Genomic DNA, 25,958 nt, shown 5'->3' on the forward strand with positions numbered 1-25,958 from the left:
ACGACTCACTTTGAAAGGAAACATCTTTTGTCAGTGAGACAGGCTTTCTTGAAGCTGTCCTATATTGTGATTTGTTTTTTTACCTTGCTAGCTCAAATTGTTTCCAGAGCATGACTCGAATCCTGGCAGTTACATAATCTGTGCCCCATATTTCGCCAATGTCTGGGTAGGTACACTGATGTAGAATCAGTCATCTCTCTCTCTCTCTCTCTCTCTCTCTCCACATCCAAACCCTCCTATAGTGAGAGCTAATTGGGTAGAACAGAGTCCCACTCCAACCCTTGGCTGCATCAGGAAGCTGGGCACTTATCTCCAGAGCATATTAGGAGAACAGGGGTCCACAAACCGGGTCAACAGAGCCCACTCTGGTTCCCATTACTGGCCATGACATCCCTGAATAGGGGGTTAGTGGAGGAGTGCTCCCTGGATTCAACTGGACCAAAAGGCTCTCCGGGGATTCCAAGGGAACAGTGATGTGGATTAACAGACTCCTCTCCAGAAATGGCATCGCGCTACCAGTCAGAGATGCTTTGCTGTAATCCTGTCCACTGAGATGTGACAACGAGAGGGGTGGGAGGCACAGAGGGGGAGAAAGACAGACAGACAGACAGACAGAGAGAGAGAGAGAGAGAGATGGGCTGAGTGAGTGAATGAAAAGGGGAAAGAAAAGAGGGTGGTGTGAGATAAAGGGAAAGACAGAGAGGCAGAAAGGTCTGCTTTTAGTTTATCAGTGTCACTCTTTTGGCCCTGCTCCACTGCTCCCGCTCCAGAATGACAATCAGGACTTTTAAGCCCAGATAAAGGTCGACACTTTGGAACGAGATGAATGGAGATGTTAAAGCCAAGCCATCGAGACACAGCTGTGACATTGTAATGGACAGGAAACTAGAGACTAATTAAAGGACTAAATGGCTGTCGAACAACCATCACAGACGGCACATTAAAATACTCCTGGATCTTGAACATAAAATTTGTCCCAAATGTTTTGGAAGTAGAGATCTTTAGCTACAGTTTATGAATTTGTCCAATAAGCTTCAAAAATGGTATTTCACTTTTACAATAAGGTTCCCTCTAACTTCATTCTAATCAGTATAATTGAATATCTTACAGGTGATAGTGCCTCAAGCTTTGGGTTGTTATTTAGTTTATGGATAGATTTTAAGTGCAGAAGCCAAAACCAATAACATTTTTCATCACATGGGCTCCAGTGCCAGGCACTCACTTGAGGGCTAAGAAAGCTGAACTCCCAGAGAACAATTTGAAGTAATGCGACCTCTGAGCAACACCTATCTTCCCCAAAATAGAATGATCCAGGAATTTTAGATAGTTGGCTGGAAATGCTCTTATAGTTCTGGCTGACATCAACAACAAACATGACAACAAACAACATGACAAAATTTGCATGAGACAGTGAACCCTGATTGCACACCCAGATTGATGAGAAGAGGTTTGAGGTCCACCTGTGATTAGATATATGATAGTCAAGTAAAGAGCTCTGATGCTGAGAAAGGATGTGTCACAGGCATTACATCAATCACTGCACAGCATCTCATGAAGGATTCATCATCCATAGGAGTGCACCACCACACTGCACAGAATAAAATGGCTTAATTTAGGCAGACAGCAATGAAGGTACAGTGTTAGAGATTCCTGTCCTCTCAACATTTGCTGGATAAAGGTAGTTGCAGTAGGTAAATTGATTTTTTAATTAACAGCATTAGGTAGACCTTAAGATGTTAATTCATTAATTAGTATAAAAACCTCGTGGCGTAAGGGGTATTTGAAACGCATTATCGACTTTAGGTCAAACATGTGCCCTGGGAGTTACGATTTCATAATCTAACGATCCATAATCCAGTACAACTCCACTCTCATGACAATGTCGGCCATGCTAGGGGTAACCACTGTACTCAGTGCATTGGGACACCCGCAATGCCCATTATCTTATTTGCACGGTTTATTTCAATAAATGAACATACTGCATTTTTGTAACTTCGATAACATTGGCTCGCTCATTGATCAAGGCCGGCGAGAGAGAGTGAATCGACCCATGCAAGGGCTGGTTACTGAGATTCACAATTGTGTTTTGGATGAATGAGAATGAAAAGGATTAGTTCGCGGGGTCGAGAAAGAAATACAGAGTCTGTTTACGCATGGACAACACCGGCGCTATTCTGAGTGCCCTGCAATCATAACATTGTAATTCGGGCAGACGGGGATGTGTGTGGTGTTGTAATTGTAGCCGAGTCTTTCATTTGCTGAGTCAGGAAGAGACTCAACTCTGCCTGTCTGTACGCTCTCTCTCGCTTGCTCTTTCTCCCTCTCTCTTTCTCCTGCTCTGTCTTCTTTTCATTTCTTCTTCCCTGTCTTCAGCCATCCTGACAGAGGAGTTCTATGCCTTTTTTCGGTGACGTCAGTTACTGTGGCTCAAACGGTGGCATGAGTTGCGAAGGGACCGTGTTTGTTGAATTCCTTCATAGTCTTGTTTGCATTGAGAGTCAACTTGCTCGTTTCTTTAGCGCAGTGCCTTGGGTATTTAGTGAAAGATCAATTAATTCCTCCCTCGTTTGGTGTTTTGCTCCTCGCCTGTACGCAGCGTCAATGCGCACAGGACACTATGTGTGTTCCCGTTATGTTTAATGAATGATCAACGGTGAAGGAAATCCCTGCCAGGGAAACAAAAACTCTGCAGCCGTTTTCACCCTGCCTTGGATCCAGAAAGCCAGACCAGAGCTGGGGATTAGCGTGCCCGACCTTCATTGCGGAAAAGACTCTCATCGGAGACCGATGTGAAGGCACACTGCTCCGGTGAAGTACCTGCTTCATCCTAGAGCTCTGCTGAACATGTAAGTAATTAAGCGCTCATTAGCCTAAAACAATAACAAAAAATATTTTTTAAGGTTTGTGAATATGATTGTTTTGTACCACTCATAATATTGAAGCTGGGAACTATGATGGATAGAAATAACATAATTCCAAAATGTGCAATTCAACTAATGGAAAATAATAGGACTACTAAGTGCCTTTCACTGCTTTAAACAAATGATCAACCGCTGGCTTTTCCTGTGTCATTCCTTCAATGACAAAACATGACGCGCGCATCTACTCCGTGATGGACATAGTTAATGGGGTAATATGTCAACACCGAGACTTCTGTGCTCCCTCTGCTCCTCTGCTACATTTTGTTCAAGAATCTCGTTATGCATGAATTCTGTCTTCGGCGCACGTTAATGCAACGCCAAAATCAAATCAATTCAAAAAGAAAAGCGCGATGTTTTGAGACTGTGACTGCTCGTGAGCATACTGTAGAGGAGTCTATATGGTCTCCTTGCAGGAGTACCGCTGAATAATCCCGGGACTGTCTCTCCTTAGGTCCATTCACATTGTGGCGCTGGGCAGTGAGTGCCCTGGTGGCGTAGGTTCCGGGGAGGATGTCCCTGGACAGGCCCAGATGCAGGGGGGGCTGCTGTGGAGCTACCTGGGCCACAGTGCCATGCCTGGACACGGGGGCATGGACGGCACCCTCCCCGGCCGGCATGGCCTCAACCCTGCCTTCATGGAGTACCAGTCACGTGTATTCGGGGACGTCCGGGTCATGGTGCAGGACTGCCCGAGCTGGGTGAGAGAGGGGGTCTGATGGGGAGGGTAGAGATGATGAGGTGGAGGGGGGAGTGCTGGAATTTTATAAGAGCCCTCCGTGGGAGAAGGGAGGGGGGGGATTCATGCATATTCAAATGAATAGGAACGAGGGATACAGACAGTACTATGTGCAGGGCCCTACATTTGGTCCTATACTGCTGAGAGGTAGAGACAGATAAACAGAGAGACAGACAGACAGACAGATGAACGAACAGAGAGAGAGAGAAAAGAGAGACTCGAACAGAGAGAGAGAAAGCAGTAAGACACAGAGAGAGAGAGAGAGAGAGAGAGAGAGAGAGAGATACATAGAGACAGATATAGAAAGAGAGAGTTGGAAAGGCTTTCCTTTCTTCTGCTGATGGATGTGAAGCTGCGGTATTGATTAAGGTCAGGTACAGATGGCTGTCCGCCGGCGGCTGGCTTCAACATGTGCCGCTGATTCACACTGCTGGCAGTGGGCACAGGGGAAAGGAACCAGAGAGGAGAGGAGAAGAGCAGCTTCACAGGGGTGGAGTAAAGAGTGTCAGGATGTCAGGACAGCTGGCGAATCAAATAATAAATAAGGGATGAACTGAGAGCCTGGGGTGGGTCGAGGTCAATGAGAGGCATGAGATATTCAAATCAAATTACATGCAGTCGATGCCGTGAAACAAGGCACAAAATGACTAAGCAGATTGTCAAACCCAAACACACACACACACAGACACACACACACATACACACACACACACACACACACACACACACACACAGACAGATGCTCACTCTTATCTTATTGCAGGATCTGTTGGACAGTGACTGGGCGAGTGTGCGGAGTGTTCTGGAACAGGCCGACATTGTGGTCATTAAGTACTCCGTGAATGACAAGCTGGCATTTCAGCAGGTGCGAAATGTATACTCGCCCCGTCTCCGTCCACTGCTGCGCCACTGGGGCATGCCTGTTATCCTGGTGGCAGTGGGGGCACGTCTAAACGGTGAGTACCGATTGGCTGAAATTTGTGTTTGTGTTTTATGATTGGTGGGAGTCTTGTGGGAGTGTAAAGTTATGATTGGGTGAGATGTGTGAATAATGATTGCTGTTGTGTGATTGGTGGTGCCAGTCAGAATGAAGCCATCCACTGGACATTCTATTTGTCAGTGAGAGGAAATTGCAGTGATGATGGGACTACAAATGTTTATGGTCTGTAATATGTTATGGCTGTTATTCCATTCCAGTATTTCATCAGTTCACTGCAATCTCTGAACACCCAGTGGAATTATGGGTAATATTTCCTTCCTCTGGGTTGTCACTGGATTAGCCAGTTATGTATTAAAGTAGAATAGGAAATGCTTTAGGTACGTGAGATGCTTAAGGCACCCTGTTGCTACATGTCATATTCTCTCTCAGATGCATACATACACTGTCATTTCCTCCATCTGTTTCATCCCTCTTCTCTCTGCATTTGCTCTCAGTTTGCCCTCTCCATTGTCACAGGCCTGGCCTGGCCATATCCTACATCTAACTCAGCTCAGTCTTCATTGGGACGGCAGTCTGGCATAGCTGAAAATAGAGGGGTGAGCTATGGCAGATTTTGATGTACTGCCAGTCAATGCGGGTTGAGAGTCGCTGAGGAGATGGCGGGGGAAGTAGCAAAGCATCATCATTTGAAATGTGACCACAACAACATGGCTGCTGTCATTGAGCTAGAGAGCATGCTGGATCTGTTTGCTTTCAGAAGCTGTCATGGAACACTGTACAGGCAGTCTCACAGGCTTAGATGTTATGTCATGTCACATCTCTTTGGTGGGTTCTGTAAGTTCATTTTAGGCTATCTCTCTCTGATTACCCTTGTGGTTCTGTGAGGGGTTTGTAATGTGATCTGTGATCTGTGATCTGTGATCAGATCAAATCACTCTTAATCCGAATCTGGATAGACATCCATAGACTGTTTCCAGACTACGGCGGTTGCAAATAATTGACGTGGGTTGTCATGAGGCTATCATTGGCCAAATGTGTCTGGGCTTTAATGAAAGTCATAGCTTTGGTCAGTGAAAGTATCAGTCAGATACAAGTCTCTTTAGGTGAGGAAGTAGAAATCTGTGCCCAAAAGCCTGGACGGCCTTGAATCAGTCAGCTATTTCATGTGGCCTCAATGAGAGCAAAAGCTACTTTGATATGGTGTTGAAGCAATGATTACACGATACCGTCATAAAGCTTAGCACTCTGGTCAAATCCTCCTTTAATTGCTCACCTGGAAACAAAACAAACAAACAAAAGAGTGTATTCAAAGTCCAAGCTACTCAGGGTGTTATGTGGCTAAAATCTGCGTGGCTAATGATAGGTAGCGTGGCAGGGGTTTATCCCTTCTTTGCTTTTGTGTTTTTTTTTTTTGTGACGCGAACACTGTTTTAAGAATGCACAGCCAGTTCTCTTTCAAACGGCCACGTGTACTCCTGACGTGATTCGCACCGCCAGAGGCAAGCGAGCAGGAGGCCTTGGCCACATCACACACACACACACACACACACACACATTCACTCACCACTCTGGGCCTGACCCTGCACCTCTCTGTCTGTGCCCTCTGTGTAAGATTTTGGACACACAGCTCACACAGCACTTTACAGAGCACAACTCTCTCCCACACACACACACACACACACACACACACACACACACACACACACACACACACACATAGCAGAAAGCTCATTCACACACACAAACACACACACACACACACACACACACAGAGAGCAGAAAGCTCATTCACACACCAGCCCATTTCTCGAATAAGTATTGATGAGGGGGGGGGGGGGGGGGGCTCCAACTCTCCAGGGTCTCTGCTGATGGTTTCCCCCTCTCCAATGAAATCAGAATGAGAGAGTGCTCCTCATCATCATTCTCGCGGCATATCAGGTACAGCTGCGGTATAGCGCCACTGCCCTGAGATCAGCGCTGCTCCAGCCTCGCAGCTGAAAACTAATAAGAACTCGACCAGGAAGGCTGCCATGAGATCAGCTTTCTGGCTTTACAGATGCTTTGTGTGGATGCCAGCCCCGGTGGATGCAGTGGCTGGAAATGTGTATCGTTCTGCCCCTGCCTCCGTGAGGCTAGCCATCTTCCCTAAGCTCTGCCCAAGGGGCCTCCTAATGCATCCAGAGCAGTGAGCTTATGGGATGGAGAGAGAAAGGGAGCTGGATGGCTCAAAGACTACTCTGGTAGCCTGTTGTCTGGGATATTGGGTTGTGTGAGTGTATGTGTGTGTAAGAGAGAGAGAGAGAGAGTGTGTGTGTGTGTGTGTGTGTGTGTGTGTGTGTGTGTGTGTGTGTGTGTGTGTGTGTGTGTGTGCGTGTGTGTGTGCGTGTGTGTTTTATGTGTTACTGTATTTTGCATTTTGCTGCAGGAAGCTGAAATGCCAGAAGAATGTTTTCATTATTGTGAGGATGTGTTTGTTTGTTTGTTGTGCGTGCGTGCGTGCGTGCGTGCGTGCGTGCGTGCGTGCGTGTGTGTGTATGTAACAGGCAGTTGGAAGGTCATCACACAGTGCTGCTGTTATTTATGTGCTAAAGTTAGACCCCTTTGAATCCTGGGAATGATAGCTGTGCAGTTCATTTCCTAGTCGCCTGCTTTGGGGAGTGTGGGACAGAGTCGCTGCAGTCGGTGTAAACACAGACACACATACAAAGACACACACACACACACACACACACACACACACACACACACACACACACACACACACACACAAACACTCAGACTCAACACATCGAGAGAGAAATCAGTCACGGTCACGAGTAGACATGCAAACATTTAATCCATGGTTAGTTAAAGGAACCGTATGTAAGATTGTGGCCAAAACGGGTACTACAATCACTTTCAAATTACTGTAGAGCGGTGTATCCCCTTCCCCTCCCCTCTGACTGGCAGAGATGGCAACCGGATGACAAAACACTACTGACTTTGTGATTAGTAGATAGGTGGAGGGTGGCGCATTAGGCCAAAACACAACATGACAACATCAACATCAGTTGAGGGCTGCAACTTCACTTTTTAAATGACAATATCCTGGCCAGACTACTGTTGTCAGTGATATAAGTATTTGAAATGAACATGATTTCTTAATGTCTAGTGACATATCAGGGCAATTTTATGATTAATTGAAATACATTTTTTACATACGGTTCCTTTAAGTGCACACACACATATGGGACACACATACAGACACACACACATGCCAACAACACATGCACACCCAGTGCTCTCAGTCAATGTATTTACATAGTATTCACACTGACACTGAAACACACACACACACACACACACACACACACACACACACACACACACACACACACACACTCACTCACACACTCACACTCACACACACACACTGCTTGTTTGGAGTGGCTGCTCCTGTGCACTGTGTAACACACACTGGAGCTCCATCTCCTACTTCAGGCCTCCATGATTCATTCTCTCTCCCTGGCACCAAGCTGACTGTCTCCTCCCCTTTTCTTTTTCCTCTCCTCTAATATTCCCTCACTCTTTCCCCCTCTCTCTCTCTCCCTCTCTCACTCTGGCTCCCCACCACAGCCCTTGGGCTCTCTCTCCCGCCCCTCCTCACTTATCTCTTTCTCTCTCTGCATATCTCTCTATCCTCCACTCTTTGGTTCTTTCTCTCCACTGTACTCTCTCTCTCTCTCTTACTCGCTCATTCTGGTCTCCTTGCCGATTAATGTATCTCACTGGAAGGGTGTGCATATGCGTATGGACATTTTTGTGTTATACATCTGTAATCTGTGTGTGTGTGTGTGTGTGTGTGTGTGTGTGTGTGTCTGTCTGTATATGTGTGTGTTTGCAGTCAGCATTATTTATGTGGTAATGTCATACAGGTTGACTTGGAGATTAAGATAATATGTGCCCGATGACCAGTGCCCATTTGTCCGAATGTGATCACAGATCGTGTTGTTAGTGTGTGTGTGTGTGTGTGTGTGTGTGTGTGTGTGTGTGTGTGTGTGTGTGAGTTGTGTGCATGTATCACACTTAGCAGTAATTCTGGTGGGTTTCTCCCCCATGCCAGCGTGGCACTGTTCCAGAGGGTAAAAATACGGCTGCCTGTTCTCTCAGAGCAGTTTCATTTTAGCTGATTTATTTAATTTATTTGTGTAGTTGTGGGTTTTAACACCTCACTGGTGAACAGGCTTTGTGCCATCCTGTGTGTGCGTGTGAGTGTATGTGCGTGTGTGTGTGAGAATGCATGCATGATACCAGGAGCTTTTTTCCTCCACAAAAGCACCTGTGTAACCACATGCTCTCACATCCATTCTCTTTTACCACACACACACACACCACACACACACACACACACACACACACACACACACACACACACACACACACACACACACACACACACAAGGCACTTTCCAAGCACTTTCACCATCCAGAAGTTTGAGCAGCTGGTTGTGTGCTTTGTGTTTGTGTGTGTATGGGTGTAAGATCATCCTTTTTGTATGAGTGTGTGTGTCCTTGAAGCAAATCAGAGATGATTTCTTAATGCAAAAATGTGTGCGTGGTTTGTGTGTGTGTGTGTGTATGGGTGTGAGTAAGATCAACCTTTGTGTATGCTGAGTGTGTGTGTGCTTGAAGCAAATCAGAGATGATTTCTTAATGCAAAAATGTGTGTATGGTTTGTGTGTGTGTGTGTGTGTGTGTGTGTGTATTAGTGTAGCTGCTCTTTTGTTGCCCACGGTGCACAACTTTGCCCCTGACCACTGTTCACCCCACTTGCCCCCCCCCCCCCTGCCTGCCTCTCTCTCTCTCCATCATTCTCCTCTTGCCCATTCTACTCCCCCCCCCCCTCTCTGTCTCTCTCTCTCTCCATCAGACGAGGGCCCACCATGCACATGTCCACTGTGCGCGTCCGACTGGAGTAGCTGCGTCCCCCACAGCGAAGGCCTCCAGCTGTCCCGAGACCTGGGCGCCACCTACCTGGAGCTGCCCTCGCTCAACAACTTCTTTGTGGGCCGCTACTTCGGCAGCGTGGTGAGTGAGTGAGTGAGTGAGGAAGTGAATGAGTGAGTGACAGGCGTGGGCAGCAGACGGATAAATCATCTTCTCCTCCGCTGCCGACGCTAATTGACGGTGGCTCCGCGTTGGCACGCCTAAGTGACTAACTGGGAAGATAATGGATTGTAATGCTAGGCTAATGCTGGCTAATTTTACAGTGAAAGGGGATGAAGGTGAGGGAGTAATGGCTCAGCTAGCACTAAAGGTCATAATTAATGGCAGTTAGGCATGCAGCCCTTGTTATTAGGGGGCACAAAAAGAGAGGTGGAGGGGGAAAAAGGTAGCAGGCTAAAGATGTAATGCTAATCCTGAACGAGTAGGGAGTCTGCCAAGGGCATTTGTTATGCCTTTGGTAGAGGAGAGAGTTCATTCGGAATGGGTGATGTGGTTGCGTTTGGGCAGCGGCCCATTTGTGCATGAGCATGTGGCTCAGTGTATGAATAGTAATTTGTGCTTTTTTGTTGGGTGGTTGGGAGTGTGTGTGTGTGTGCATATGCCTAAACGGATAATTATGTGCCTTTTTGTGTGACTGAATGTGCACATGGCTATGTGGATGTGTGTGTGTGTGTGTGTGTGTGTGCGTGTGTGTGTCTACAGCTGGAGTACTTCATGATCCAGTGTTTGAAGCAGAAGGCCAAAGAGCGCCCTGACAAGCGGCGTGGCTACAGGATCAATGAGCCCCGCCCACCACATCTGGACCAGCCAGGTAATAGGCTGCATGATCTGTCCGTCTGGTGTTCAATTTAATTCACCAATATCTGCAACGATGTGTTACTGAGAGAGACATTTTTCTGCCAAGACAGGTAATAATATTAATCTCCTCTTTAGGCTTATGAGACTTTTAAAAGATGTATTAATTTGACACTCGAAGCAATATGAGCATCATCTCTAAGAGGGTTTTTTATCACTCAACACAATCAGAGTAACCTACTTAGGAGTGGAAGTAGCCACAGAGCGCTCGGGCTAAATCTCTCTTGGGCTCACAGCGAGATGCCAGAGGCTGTGTGTAAGTGTGTGTGTGTAAGTGCGCCTGTGAGAGAAGCTCAAATTTGTGTTCGTGCAAAGTGTGTGTGTGTGTTTGTGAATGCATGCATGCATGTGTGTGTGTGTGTGTGTGTCAGTTGGTACTGCCTAAGGGACAGACTCAGACCCATGTCTGGCCTGTACTGATGAAATGAATTGTGAGATAAACCTGCCGGTCTGAGGCTGTACCTCTAATTCCTTCTCTATTTCCCTCCCTTCTTTTCTGTGTGAGTGTGTGTGTGTGTGTGTGTGTGTGTGCCTGTGTGTGTGTGTGTGTACGTGTGCGAGTGTGTGTGTGTGTGTGTGTGTGTGTGTGTGTGTGAGAGAGACAGAGCGTGAGAAAAAGAGAGAGAGACCGAGATGGAAGGCTCAGTAAGCCTTTGATGTGAGAAGAATACACACCCTGTGTGTACGTTTGTTTGAGTGAGAGTTTGGGAAAGGGAATAGCAACAGCACTAACCATAGCTGTGATGATTAAAAATAGACTTGTGCATTTGTGTCACACATTTTGTAAGTGTGCAGTGAGTGAGTGTGTGTGTGTGTGTGTGTGTGTGTGTGTGCGAAAGAGAGAAGAAGGAGAGGAACATCTCACCTATTCTATAAGCCATACGCTGCTATTTCCTTGGTATGCGTGTGCATGGTTGCTTAAGTGCATATTCAAACGTGTATGGCACAGCTGTCTCTGTTCTGTTCAAATGTGTGTGTGTGTGTGTGCACGCGTGTGTGTGTGTGTGTATATGTGAGGGACACACTTACTTGCATTCTAATGATGAAGTATATTATGAGGAGTGATGTCTGCAGCCAGAGAGGGAGGGCAATCTGGATTTACTGGGCGTGTTGGTTTTGCTCCAGCAGTACTTAGCTGCATTTTAGAGCGTTGGCTGTTAAACATGAAGGCAGCTAGTCCACCAGAAATGCTGTGTGTGTGTGTGTGTGTGTGTGTGTGTGTACGTGTGCGAGTGTGTGTGTGTGTGTGTGTGTGAGAGAGAGACAGAGCCCAAGAGAGACTGCTTGGCACTGCACAATATCAGTGGCCATAAAAAAGTGATGTGGTACTGCAATGATTAATCAAAAATATGATTTTAATATGACCTTGGTACATGAATCACATTTCTGTATCTCTTCTGTACCCCTCACTATGTTTTCTTCCACCCTTGCTCTGCTTGCCCTGTTTGTTTCTGGAACATTTTATCTCGTCTCACATTTTCTTCTGTATTCACCCCTTTTCCTCTTTCTCCTGGATTCACATGTTCTCTCTCACTCTTTCTCTCTCTCTCTCTAGTCTAATCCATCTGCAGTCACCCCAGCCTTCCCCTAATCTGCCCTCCTCTTCTTGCTTTCTGACATGTCGCTCTTTGACTTCTGTCCCTTTGCTCTTCTCTTTCATCTCCCCAATCTACTGCACCTCGCTTCTCTCACCAAGAAAACGACAGAAACCGTGCGTATTACTAACATGTTAACTGAGTTTGGGTACCGTCTTTATCCTTCCCCATTTCCTTATCTCTCTCTCTCCACCTCCATCTCCTCTCCTCCTTTCCCCCCTGGACCCCCCCCCCCCGGCCCCTTGTCTCTCCATCATCTTCTTCCCTCCATTTCTCCTTCTAACCCCCCCCCCCCCCACTCCCCCCCCAGCCCGTCTGCCCCCCGTGCGGGTGGAGGAGTCCACCTTCTCTCAGGACCTGCAGTGGCTGCTGGAGCGTGGCGTGCAGTTTGCGGACGTGGCCTTCTACGCCGGTGACTCGGGCAAGGAGCTGGGCTGGGCGCACGCCGCCGTCCTCTGCGCGGTCAGCCCCTACTTCCGCCAGCTGCTGGTGGGGCGGCAGGCCTGGGAGCGGCCCATCTCGCGCTGCGCCTGTCGGGAGCGCGACGGAGCCGTGGCTGGTGGCGGCGGTGGCGGTGGTGGTGGTGGCGGCGGCCCCCACTCGCTGCTCTCCACCTGGGACGGGGGCCTGGAGGATGGGGGCCTGCCCCGCCCTGCCGACGGGCACCTCCCTGGACGCCTCTCACGCCTGGTGGTCAAGGACCCGCTGCTGTGCGTGTGCCTGTGGGAGACGCTGATGTTTCTGTACAGAGGTGAGGTCGGAGGTGGGCGTGATGGGGTGGGATTGTGTGTGTGTGTGTGTGTGTGAGAAAGTGAGACATGAAGTGAGATACAGAGTGAGAGAGAGAGAGACAGAAGGAGGGTAGTGAGAGAGAGAGAGAGAGAGAGAGAGAGAAGCTGCATAATGAGTTGAGATAGCTTGGCTTTGGAAAGGTGAAGTGCATTGCCTCTGTCTAGATAGTGACAGGATACTGTCAGATAGTCTATGAGCGCATGAATTTGTGTGTGTGTGGAATAGAGAAGATTTCGCTTACTTCATCAGAGCCTGTCTGATGGCAAAACCGTTGTTATTTTTGTCTGTAACAAACCCCTTTCATGTTGATCCAAGATGTTTTGTTCATAAAGCCCCGCGCGCCTCCTTAATAAGTCAAATTGTTTGCTATAACCACCACTTTATTTACACTGTATCCAAGCGTGTGTGCGCGTGCGTGTTCTCGTGTTCTCAAAGGTTCCGTTCACATGGTGGTATTTCTGGCTCTGAGTGCTCCAGGGAGATGTTGTTGAGGCTCAGCCAAAAGCAAACGGCCCTCTCACTGATCTCGCTGATGAGTGTACCACCGTGGTGGTGCTGCTCTTTGAGCGGGGCTTTCTGAACCGGCTACCTAGTGGTCTATTTTTGATATTTCTGTGCTGAACTTAAAAGCATTGCATGTCTGTGGGCAGCAAGCCTTAGCCTTATCCTTCAGTACTTTATGATCTGTGGAGGGAGTGTCTACGTTTATTTAAGAGGAAACAGCCAAGATAGCCAAGAAAATCATGTTGACTATAGGGCCTAAGTGTATTAAGCTCACTGAAAACAAATGCATGCTTTCTGTAAGGCTATGCATGCTACATATTCATTGTATATTTTAGAATAATACATTCTATTGCTGTAGGTGGTCCTTCAGAGCCTTCACTTTTAATTGCAGTGATTGTGTATTATGCTAGCAGTGCAGCAGGGGTTAACGTTGCTCTAGTTGAGGGGTGTGTGTTAAAGGTCGGAGGTGAAGTATGGCTGTGTGTGCTTTGCCATTTGCTTAATGGCTTCATGAAGACCTCATCTTCAGATGTCAACGGCGCCACGCTTCTCTCTCAGTGTAAGGCGAGAGGCATCATTAGCCCACTCAGCTAATCCAGGAGATGACAGAGATGAGCTGCTTATCCTCTTCTCTTTCTGTGTGTGTGTGTGTGTGTGTGTGTGTGTGTGTGTGTATGTGTGTGCGTTTTTTTTTGTTTAAAGAAAAACCATATGCGTGTGCTAGCAAATGGCAGAAGCAGAGACGGTGTGTTTGTGTGTGTGTGTGTGTGTGTGTGTGAGAGTGTGTGTGTGTGTGTGTGTGTGTGTGTGTGTGTGTGTGTGTGTGAGTGTGTGTGTGTGTGTGTGTGTGTGTGTGTGTGTGTGTGTGTGTGTGTGTGTGTGTGTGTGTGTGAGAGTGTGTGTGTGTGTGTGTGTGTGTGTGTGTGTGTGTGAGAGTGTGTGTGTGTGTGTGTGTATGTGTGTGTGTGTGTGTGTGTGTGTGTGTGTGTGTGTGTGTGTGTGTGTGTGTGTGAGAGAGAGTGAGAGAAACAGAGCGAGAGGGTGAGAGAGAGGCTTTGTATGGCAGAGTGGGCTGGTTTAATGCCAGCCTCTCATTATTGATAGTGACTTAAAACGCACAGTCTAGAGGAGCCTGATTCATGGCTGTCTGCATGCATGCAGGAGAGAGCTGGATAGAGAGATATAGAAAGAGAGAGAGGGAGAGGGAGAGGCATGGGGAATACGGTTAGCTGTGAGAAAGGACTCAAAATGCAACAGAGATAAAGGAAGATGAAGAAACACAGGGATACAGAGCAGAGAGCAGAGAGAGAGAGAGAGATGGGGACCAAGGACGGGCCGAAGAGAGATGTAGAGATATAAGAAGAAATGGACAGAGAGAGAGAGAAGGAGAGAGAGTTTAGTAGCCCCTGAGGCAGAAAGCCTGATTACGATGATTTAGAGGGCTGGAGAGAATTATGTATGCTAGAGTGGAAACATGATGTGTGTGTGCTTGCTCAGTGTGTGTGTGTGTGTGTGTGTGTTTAGAATGTGTGATGAGCATCCATGAATGTGGCTGTCCCTGCCATTTCTCTTGTCATTAGTCTCTGTCTTTTACCCACGTTGCATTTCTGAGCGTGGATATATATTGCCTTTGACTGCATACAGTATGTCCATGTGATTACTGCAACATGGACACATACACACACGGACAGAACGAGGAGACCTGACTGGAAGAGGACGTATGTGTAGTGAACTCTGAGTCACAGGGATAAACATCCCCCTGTATGTATAATGAGGTTGTTCACCATGGCATAATTTGTGTGTGTGTGTGTGTGTTTAGTGCAGTGTGGTGAGGGTATAATTATTATTCTTTTTACTTGATGCAGTAAGGCAGCTGACAACAATGATGGAAGCTGTGTCTAAAATGGACACAGCTAGTCTGAAACAGGTGCATATGCATCACATAAAGCGCTGTACAAACAAAGGGCAAAGGCTTGCCATTCATTCAAGTGATGAGAGGAATGAATGCAATAAATTAGCTATTAGCACAGTTTCATCTATTCACTATTAAACTATTAATTGCATGTAATGGACATCTAATTTAGCTTTCCAACTGCATTCCCTGTGGCCAGTTTGTATTCTCCCTTGGTAAATTATGTGTGTGTGTGTGTGTGTACACTAATGGCCAGTCTCCAGCACTAATTGGTCAGTCTGCTCATGAATGAGAATTGGGATGTAAAGTTTTGATGGTGGCATCTGTGCATATGGACACATTCTGTGACATCTCTCTCTCACTATCTCTCTCTATCTCTCTCTCCCTCTCTCTCTCTCCTTCTCTCTGTGTGTGTGTGTGTGTGTGTGTGTGTGTGTGTATATGTATGAAGATGCATGCCAACCTTGAAGCAATTGTAATGGGATGCCATGCTCGCTGTGGAATAACATATTGCCTCTTTTTCTTCACATGGAAAACACTGATTGAAAATAAAAAAAAAGACATTAGACTACCTAGGGCAGTGTAGATTGATTAATTTATGTTTCACTCTGGCTTATGTTTTGCTTGTGGTGTAAATTCCTAGTAAGACATAGATTAGAAAAATGCAGACTGAACACCCTTTGTAAATACGGCCTGTTGTCGTTTGCTAAGGTCAAACTAACCACTAACCAGGCCATTACGATAGATATCTACAAAGTCCAAAGCCTATAGATGATCATTTCACAGCTATATAATACAGTATCAAGTCATCATTTTTAATCCAATGCACGTTCAATACATGCAGGCATTTGTAGGACCTTAGGGTTCGTAAACAAGTGGGATTACTTTATGTAAAGCCAATAGAAAGCCATTCTGCCTCATTGATGTGGCCAATCAATATGGACACCGCAGTGAATCCACATGTCTTTTCAGCTTGTGGGAAGTTGCCTATATACGTTAGAGTGAGTTATTCACCATGTTTGTCCTCGTGCCCCTTGGCATTGACAGAAATGCCGCTTGTCTCTCTCTCTCTCCTCTCTTCTTTCTCTCCCTCTCTCTCTCTCTCTCTCTCTTTCTCTGTCTGTCTGTTTGTGTGTGTAAAATGTACATTCAGAAGGTGATACACATATGGTACAATGGCGATGATGTGGATGACTAAATGGTTAGTAAGTAACCATGACCAAATAGGAGATTCCTCCTTAGCAGTCTCAGAACTAAGCCCCTGGGTGAATAACACTAGATGTTAACATTGTGAACAGCCCACATATCGCTGGCAGGGGGGCCCATGCCATCTCTCAGCCCGTAAAAAAAAATATTACACTGATTTAAAGGTGTCAGCCGAGGCTTGTTACGCACTCCACAATGGGGTCTATTATACCCTGCTCACTGCCAGACCCACAGCGCGCTCTCAAACTCACTCTCTCACACAAAATTGGTTAATCAATTATGTCCCTGGGACCCATGGAAGATCGATATCTGCATAAAAAGAAAAGGCAAAGTGTGTGCTGCTGTTGCTGATATCGTTATCGTCATCTCTGTCCTGTTGTCTTCTCTGGTTGTGTGGCTTTTTAAATGGTTTAGCCATGTAGATGACCAAAAGATGCTTGTGTTTTCTGTCCTGTTGTCTTCCATGGTTGTGTGGCTTTTGTAAACGGTTTAGCCATTTCGCTAACCAAAAGATGCGTGTGTTTTCTGTTTGGGGCAAAAGCTGCTCATTAGTAGCTTCCCTTCTGCTGCATAGATGTCATGATTTTTTAATGAAGTATTTAACTAAATTAAAAATAACCTGGTACCTAAATCCTAGGGGTTCTCAGCGTGGTTTCGTAGATTTGTGTGTGTGTCTGTGGTTGTGTGTGTGTGTGTGTGTCATGGTTCATGGTTGTCATGGAATGGTTCAATTTCATGATGCACCTCCGTGTGATATTTGTGTATGGAATTTACAGAAGACCTGAGAGGAAGGTCACACTTGTGATAGTGTGTGTGTGTGTGTGTGAGTAATCTGTGTCTCAGTACAGGGAGTCATTCTTCGCTGCCAGCTACTTCAGAGGGTTTCAGAGGCAGTGAGTGAGCAACTGCGTTTTGTGCATTTTCATGTGTGTGTGGCTGTGTGCCTGTGTGTGTGTGTGCCTGTGTGTGTGTGTGTGTGTGTGTGTGTGTGTGTGTGTGTGGCTGTGTGCCTGTGTGTGTGTGTGTGTGTGTGTGTGTGTGTGTGTGTGCATGTGCTCCATTTGCTGCAGTATTCTGACTGGTTTACCCCCATTACGCTACACATTAATAGATGACTGCAAAATGGATTCGCTTCAATGAGGGAACATACAGATAATTTAAAATACCCTTCATTTACCATCCACAACATAATGAGGACTGACAGTGAATTTCCCATGGTGTATATATAGCCTGTTGCTCAAAATGGATGTTTATACAATGTATATGTGTATATGTTGCTTTTCGTCTGTACGTCTGATCTCAGTATAACGTTCTAAGGGGAAATGTGTTTGTGTGGGTGAAAAAAAGTGAAAAACTAATATATATAAAAGTCACACTTGTGTTTGATAAATGGATTGGGAGAAAGAAAGCTAACTTAAAATTCTTTGAGTGTGTGTGAGCGAGACAAATGTTTACTGTCTGGACTGAGTGATCCAAGATTCTTGTGTGTGTGTGTGTATGTGTGTGTGTGTGTGTGTGTGCAGGTGCGTGGGAGTGGGAGTACCTGGAGGAGGCGGTGGCTGAGAAGCTGAAGAGTCCTCTGGCCGTGGCTCAGCTAATGGAGAGAGTGCGCTCCTTTGTGGGCAGAGAAAAGGTGGCTGTCAATCACTCACAGTGGGTCCACCCATTACCTACTGACCAAATGACTAAAATAAACTGATTGAATCTGATAACGTGTAGACACTGGATGTAAATTGCATTTTTAAAAACGTCCTAAGCCATACACAACAGTCCTTAGAACAGGGTAGTTTGGGCAGATGTCAGTTCTTCACCTGTGCAGGCAGAGGACCTCTAGTTCACATTTTCAGTAGGTTCATATACAGTATAACTAGGGCTGCAACTTCATGCATTTCATAGTCGATTAATGTGCCGATTATTTTCTTGATTAATTGTTTGATCAATAAAATGCCAGAAAATGGTGAACAAATGTTGATCATTGTTTCCCAGAGCCCAGGAATATGTCTTCAAATTCTTTGTTTTGTCCACACACCAAAGATATATATATTATATCATAAAGGAGTAAGTGAAGTGAACCTGAACATATTCAAGTTTGAGAAGCTACAATCAGAGAACTTTGATGTGTTTTCCTTAAAAAATGACAATCTGATTAATCGATTATCAATAGTTGCCAATTAATTTAATAGTCGACAACTCATCAATTAATCGATTAACTGTTGCAGCCCTATATAGAACACCACTATACGACCTTTATGACCTTGTGTAAATGGTTGGTAAGATACAGTACATCCAGCAACTAGGCAATGATATACTCTAGGTGAGCTTGACAAACACTTGACATGTTTTCAATATTTGACTTGTTTTGAAGTAAATAATGAAATAAATCAATGAGCCTTTGATATGTAAATCTGCTTTGACAACTGAGGATTCATTATGCCTCTGATGCCTAGTTTGCCAATCACACTGTGGCTGTGCTGATGTTGTCTTCTTGTCTCGTGTGTGTGTGTTTGTGTGTGTGTGTGTGTGTGCGTGTGCTCAGTGCCCACGGGACACACCCACCTCTCGACAACCAGGACCTCAAGCGCTGGGAAACATTTTCAACTCACCCCTCTACTCCGACGTCATCTTCATGGTGCAAGGCAGGCCTCCTCTTCTCTCCTCTCCTCTCCTCCATCTCCCTTTCCTTTCATTTCCCGGCAGACGGCGTAACAGCTCAGCTTACTGTTTTATTCTCCATGTGATGTTCTACAAAACACTTCAACCACAAACAGCCTGACGGAGCACCAGAGCCGAAACCCCATGAGAAGGCCTAAACAGAATGTCGGTGTGACTGTGTGTGTGCCTACGTGTGTGTGTGTGTATGCACAGCCGACAGAGGGAAGGAGGGAGAGAAAAAAAGAGAAAGAGAGAAAATAACGCACTAGGGAACGCAACGGGAAAATAACTGACAGACGCACAGCGGGAGAGAGTCTTTATTTTGAATTCACAATAGACATCTCAGCCTTGCAGTTCTGCCGCTCCCGGGAATAGCACATGGCGGAGACGAGACGACTGCTTTGCATGGTGGTTACCAAGGCGGCCACAGCCCCAATGTAGCAACTCGTATACACTAGACACAATCTCAGTTATACACACACCCACAGAGTGTGTTAGTGCCAACTGGTGCTGGATAGAAACAGCTCTCGATTTTCTCTTTAGTCTACATCAAGACGCGTAACATCCAATTATATCCAACGAATCCAACCAGTAATAGCCTGTTCTCCATTTGTGTTTCAGGAAGTGTGTTACCGGCGCACCGGGCGGTTCTAGTGGCCCGCTGTGATGTCATGGCGGCCATGTTTAGCGGCAAGTACGCGGAGGCCCGGAGCCGGGTGGTGCCCATCCACGGCGTCTCCTCGGACACCTTCCTCTCTTTCCTGGAGTACCTCTACACCGACACCTGCTGTCCAGGTGAGACACAGCTTTGACAGACAGCCAGCTCAGCATCAGGGGCCTCAGCCCAAGAAAGGGGACAACATATCACACAGGGCACTTTGACTTTATGCAGCCGCGAGGTGGGAGGGCTGTGCTGATATTTGCTGGCACCCAGCAGATAAGAATTCATGGCTCCAGAGCCTCCGTGACTGGTCCTCATAACTATAATTCATGACTGACAAAGGACTTTGGAGGCACGCATGTACACACACACACACACACACACACACTCACCCCTCTGGAAATTGATTAATTTTTGCTCTCTACTGACCCCTGCTGTTCTGTCACGACATGAGCATTTGTTCAGGTTTATGTTAACACACAGTCAGTCAGACACTAAAGGGACTCTAAAGATGATGTTGAGCAGGAGGTCCATCAATAATGAAGCTGACTGATGACTGACTGATTTGTCTTCTGACAGCACACTGCCAGAGAAGACCTGGCACCTGTCAAATATCTGAGCATAATTCACACCTGTCCTGTTATGATTACCTTAAGCATTCCTGTTTATCTGATGGTGGTGGTGGTGGGTGGATGGTGGGTGGGGGGGGGGGGGTGTTACTGACAGCTATATGAAAATGACTGACAGCTGGGAGACAAACGAGTCAGATGGGATAGTTCAGCCGTCATGAGTGGGAGCGAGAGAGATGGGGATAGACTGACAGCTTGTGCTTTCGCTGCCTGTGTGTATGTGTTTTTCAGCCAGTGTTCTACAGGCGATGGCGGTGCTGGTGTGTGCAGAGATGTACCAGGTGAAGCGTCTACAGCACCTGTGCGAGGTGTGTGTGTGCGCCTACCTACAGAGCATGCCCAGCAGGGAGCTGGCATCCACCGGGATCAGCATCATACGGTTGCTAAGGAGAGCAAAGGTGAGTGTGTGTGGGTGTGTCTGGGGGACATTTTTGAACATGCAGAACACTGCTTTAGTTACAAGGAAAAAGGTTTCGTTTGTCAATGTTATAGAAAGAAGAGCCAGATATCTGTTAGGTATAATTATATCCTGTTACAAACTAAGTATTTTATACAGTGTTTCCCAAAGTGTGGGCCGAGTTTTTTTTATTTTACATTTTGTAATGTAATGTAAATATATTAAATAGCTCAAATTCAAAAGTAGCTAGAGACATTGAAATAAATATCTATTTTTCAAACTGACATTCGTTTGATGTTGATCCGGAACATATTTGATGGGGTCGCCATTGACAGATTATGGGTAATGCTAAACTAAAGTGTTTTATAATGGTGCAGTGGTTGTAATCGGCTTAGTTTACTGCTTCACTCATATAACTGTTAGGAAATACGTTACCTTAGTCTCGTCTCACAGTTGGGAATAAATGCTTGCGTGGGCTACGGAAGATTTGGGCCTCAGCAGTGTTAAGTTTGGGAACCTCCGTCATAGCACGTGAAGAATTGAGTCGCTTTAAATGAGTCATCTGTTTGTGTTTCTAATAGAATTTCCAGTAATGCTGAATCCCTTGTGTTCCTTTCGAGTCTTACGTTGATCTATTCCCCCTCTTTTTTCCCTGCACTCTCTCTGTTACCACTTCAATGCAGTGTCACAATGCTGACCAGCTTTATGTTTGGCTCCTGCACTTCATCGCAAACAACTACCTGATCTTCAGCCACAAACCAGACTTTATCGAGCTCACAGGTGAGTTTCCTACTGACCTCTCAAAACCCACCAGGGCAAAATGTCATAATAACTCCCTTTGCTTGTTGTATCAGACTTTGTTTTCCTCAAACAGAAGAATATGTTATTATGCATACTGTAGAGAAAAAAAATGGCTTAACCAAACACAGCATTCTCTGGCTGAACGTGCATGATGCATTTGACTGCCTCCATTATGTGACAGGGAAAGTCAGAGTGTAATTACAGAGCCTCTGAGTCTGCAGTGCAGTGCGCAGCGCAGAGCTGTCAGTCGCTAAGCTCACAAAATCTCTGTGGAGTTGGGTAGAATTCACTTCAGGTCTTTAGTGTGGTACACACACATTCACACACATCCACACACACAAACAACCCATTTTACTGCAGAGAACACTACAGGAGAAAAAAGAAAGTATTGACGATAGGCAGAGTAGATTTGACTGGCTTCAGACTTTATTTCCACAGGCACAGAGGTTCTCATCAGAGAAGGGAATGGACGGGTCTTTTCACAAACACATTCAAAAGCAGAGACCAAAACATAAACACAAGCAATCCCTTTTTATAAAAGTAGACATCTCTGTCACATATTCAAGTCAGTTCAACAATGTATTCTTATAGTAAACATTTTTGTGCACAAATTTAGTAAATGCCACCTAGGCCAGGCTTAGTAAGGCCTTTAAATGCATCCTTTGACAAACCTAGAATCTTATCCATAGTGATTGGTTAACAGTGGTACCTAGAATCTGACCTGATTGGTGTGTGACAAACAATGGCACCAACCACACATTACGTTACTGGTTCTTCATAGGCTGACTGTACTGGGCTTCAGAACAGTACAGTACAGTTGCATAATTGGGTTGTAGTGGTTCACAAGCTGCTTGGCCTAATGTAATAATGATCTGTAGTGGTTGGTGGAGGAAGGGGGATTCACGGTTGTTGGAGGTGGAAGGTGGATTCAGAGCGGTTGGAGGTGGAGGAAGGTGGATTCAGAGTGGTTGGAGGTGGAGGAAGGTGGATTCAGAGTGGTTGGGGGTGGAGGAAGGTGGATTCAGAGTGGTTGGGGGTGGAGGAAGGTGGATTCAGAGTGGTTGGGGGTGGATTTGGAGCCTGTTGCATCATCTTTGTTGTTGTTGTTGTTTGTCCGTTTTGGTCCGGGCAGACGAGGAGCGGGAGCACGTGGAGAGGCTGCGCTGGCCGTCGCGGGGCTACCTGCAGGAGCTGAGCGAGTACCAGCAGCGCCGGCGGCAGCTGCGCAAGTCCCGCTGCAACCTCATGTGACCCCTGAGCCCTGCGTCCGCACCTGCACCTGCCCGAGCCGCGGCGGCCTCTGCCTGCCCTGTGGGTGCGGCGCAGGACCACAGGAAAGAGAGGGATAAGGAAAAGAAGGAGAAGAAGAAGCAGCAGAAGGAGAAAGAGAAGGCGATGAGTGTGAGGACATGGGGATGGACACTCCCTCTCTTCCGGCTGTCCGGCCTCTGTGTTAAGGGCCAGTGGGGTGGTGGGTCCCACACGCTCAGCCATACCAAACTTTGACCACTGACTCTGTGACAACTCTGTATAAGGACCTTAAAATGGAAGAGACCGCTGTGGATTCTGGGAGCTTTGCTCTCATAGGGGATTTAACAGATCCATATCGCTGTCTCGTTCTCGCTAGGCCTTTGCAAGGCGATAACTGTGACTAAATAACGACAACCACAAGCTTTACACCTCAGGACCTGGGTTAGCACTTATTACGGTCATAACTCGTTCGGCCTCTCCTTATTACGGACTGCCACTGTCGATACCGCAGAACCCAACAAGTTATGACCGTCCTAAAGGCTTAACAGTCAGTTGCAAATCTAGGCCCTGGGTATTACATCTATGCCGAGGAGTAACTGTGGACTGGGGAGGCCCTTGTGGCCAGCGCTCTTCAGCTGGACGATGCGGAGAGCTGGAGGGGACTTGTTTTGTACTTGCGGTGGTCGGCGCACCACTCACAAGGCTGGACGAGGTGCCAAAACGTACTGTAAGCCTGAGAATGTGCTCAACAGGGTAGGGTCACCCTCACATCCACTTCAGACTTAAACTCACTGAAGTCCTTTTACATGGTGCGCATTCATTAAATTGAGTGTTTTCTTGCAAAAAAAAAGAAAGAAAAGAAAAAGAAAATGATCAACGAAAAAGACAAACCCTACTTGATTTCAATGACTTAAATAATTTAATTTTCAAATAAATAAACACACCACAAAATGTTTTTTATTTTTTTGCCATGAGATTATCATTTGGCGATGCAACTATTTTTCTATACATGTACATGATGGGGGTTTTTATTTGACAATATGTACAGAGTAGGCATCCAGCATGTGTAGTGCAGTGTGTGTGTGTGTATACATGTGTATACATGTGTGTGTGTGAGTGAATGTGTGTGTGCGTGTGCGATGGGACCCTAGACATTGTCCCAGGCTCTGTGTAGTTTAGTTCTGTTCTGTTGATCTCCTGCTCACTCTGAATAAAGACATGATTTTAACAGGACCCTGCCTGCGTTATTATCTGACACACGGATAGCATGTTTTAGGACTGGATTAGATGCATGTGACTGCTACACACTATTACTACTTTGCAAATGTGACTGTTATACTGTTCTTGAATAACCAATGGATTCAAGACATTCCTCACAACACTGCCATACTTCATGGAAATTCTGTTGGCAGTGGAACGAGTTAAAATGGAGGCATTTGAGATCTGTTTATTCTGCACATTTTCATGGTGTCAGGTTTCCCTAAAAAGAATATAACTAAAAATTATATTTACTTTTTCAATCTATTCTGTGATATGACCCAGTCTCAGTTCAATGGGTTCTGATGCTGGAGACCACTGAAGCCATGTAAGCGGGTACGTATGTATTCGGCACACACACTGTATACAAGACCGGGAATATGCTTGAGCTCCTCAGCAATCAGAAAGCCACGGGAATGAAGAATGTGTGTGTGTGCCACAGGAGACCTGATATGCATGACTGCACTAGGAGGCATTTCTGTGTGGACTAAGTGTGTTCTTGAGTGTCTGAACATGTGTGAGTATTTGTGGGTACAGTGTGTGTATGTGTATAGTAGGCTGCATGTGAGAGATAGAATGTGTGTGTGTGTGCGTGTGTGTGTGTGTGTGTGTGTGTGTGTATAGTAGGTTACATGTGAGCATGTGAGAGATAGAATGTGTGTGTGTGTGTGTGTATAGTAGGCTACATGTGAGCATGTGAGAGAGAATGTGTGTGTGGGGGTGGGGGGTCCAAACCTTGGTGCTGCATGTCTTGTCACTGCAGCGCCCCCATGGACTGCAGCATGCCCTCCAGTTTGCCACATTTATCCAGCTCAGCCACGTCACTGCCGCCCCCCACACACTTCTCCCCAATGAACACCCGAGGCACCTACAACGACACAGCAACAAGAGCAAGAACAAGCACATTACCATCCTCAGGTCATCTTGGCACAGTGGAGGGGGAATGACCCGCTGCTCCTGGCAAGCTTATGTAATCTTCTGCCCTCTTCCTCAGCCTCCTTTTCATCTGTCCGTGACAATAACCAAATATTGTAGTGCCACTGGTGCACTGGCGCTCAGTTGCAAGTGTAATTGAACAAATACGTCACTTTGATGTCACTCAGGATTTATTAATAAAATACGCTGCCCAAATAACAAAGAGAATTATGATTACGAAATTATTTTCATATTTTTCCACGACCAGGTGCGGTAAATGACAAACAGCCTACAATATTGTTTAACACCATTTCCGTGTACGCCTTCATTTGAGTCGCCATTTTGGCTATTCTGTCTGGGTACAATTTCAATAACTGTGAGTCTGGATGTATATGAAGTCGCAACAAAACTCTAGGAAGTTAGCCCTTTTAGTAGGTCACCACATAAAACAGGTTGAAATGCAAATGATACTCACTGTGCGACCACCGGTGATTTGCTTCAAGTAATCTTGAATGTCGCTCATGTCGCTCCTTCCGCTAATGTCAATGATGTCTAAGTGCCCAGTTTTAAATTTATATTTTGACAAAACATCTTTGGCCATAACACAGTAAGGGCAGGACGGTTTCGAGAACACCACCACCTTGTCCCCTTTGATTTGAGCTTTCACGAATTCTTGAGCCATGATATGTATGAATCCAGGAAACTAATTTGGAGGAAAACAGTGCGCTATACTTGTTAGCCACGTACTTGTAACTACCAAGATCTTAGCGACCGGTCTGTTTAAAGGTCTGGGTTTGTCAAAATAAAAGTCAAACGTAACCTGTCATGATAACTCCAGATAAGCACTAGTAGAGACTGCAAATGCAAGTCCAAAAAGTGCTTATACAATTTCAATTTTCAATTAAATTTCACAACATGTCTCATTGCACTTTAGAGAATTGCATACCA

The 25,958-nt window shown here is 46.0% G+C and overlaps 2 protein-coding genes across 2 annotated transcripts; one reads left to right on the top strand and one right to left on the bottom strand.

Moving 5' to 3' along the window:
* Nucleotides 1-1,781: 1,781 nt before the first annotated feature.
* Nucleotides 1,782-22,838, top strand: rhobtb3 (Rho related BTB domain containing 3). Its single transcript, XM_076284699.1, has 12 exons — nucleotides 1,782-2,846; nucleotides 3,373-3,619; nucleotides 4,421-4,613; nucleotides 9,507-9,664; nucleotides 10,286-10,394; nucleotides 12,344-12,784; nucleotides 17,971-18,080; nucleotides 18,984-19,083; nucleotides 19,721-19,894; nucleotides 20,621-20,787; nucleotides 21,470-21,566; nucleotides 22,720-22,838. Coding segments are annotated over exons 1-12 (1,917 nt in total). The 5' UTR covers nucleotides 1,782-2,844.
* Nucleotides 21,992-25,787, bottom strand: glrx (glutaredoxin (thioltransferase)). Its single transcript, XM_076284698.1, has 3 exons — nucleotides 25,486-25,787; nucleotides 24,831-24,963; nucleotides 21,992-22,896 (listed from the first exon to the last, which is right to left on the bottom strand). Exons 1-2 carry the CDS (start codon nucleotides 25,690-25,692, stop codon nucleotides 24,850-24,852), a joined length of 321 nt encoding a protein of 106 aa, XP_076140813.1. The 5' UTR covers nucleotides 25,693-25,787; the 3' UTR covers nucleotides 21,992-22,896; nucleotides 24,831-24,849.
* Between the last annotated feature and the right edge of the window lie 171 nt (nucleotides 25,788-25,958).

This window comes from Alosa pseudoharengus, unplaced genomic scaffold (genome assembly GCF_046254945.1).
Source record: "Alosa pseudoharengus isolate Yale_2024_CS ecotype anadromous, Long Island Sound unplaced genomic scaffold, YU_APseudo_1.1 YU_APseudo_1.1_scf_14, whole genome shotgun sequence".
Taxonomy (NCBI): domain Eukaryota; kingdom Metazoa; phylum Chordata; class Actinopteri; order Clupeiformes; family Clupeidae; genus Alosa; species Alosa pseudoharengus.

Coding starts and splice junctions, on each gene's coding strand:
- glrx (XM_076284698.1), bottom strand. CDS start 25,692: ATGGCTCAAGAATTCGTGAAAGCTCAAATCAAAGGGGACAAGGTGGTG. Junction 24,964..25,485: donor AAATCACCGGTGGTCGCACA/GTGAGTATCATT, acceptor GTGTCGTTGTAG/GTGCCTCGGGTGTTCATTGG.
- rhobtb3 (XM_076284699.1), top strand. Junction 10,395..12,343: donor ACCACATCTGGACCAGCCAG/GTAATAGGCTGC, acceptor CTCCCCCCCCAG/CCCGTCTGCCCCCCGTGCGG. Junction 19,084..19,720: donor CGTCATCTTCATGGTGCAAG/GCAGGCCTCCTC, acceptor TTTGTGTTTCAG/GAAGTGTGTTACCGGCGCAC.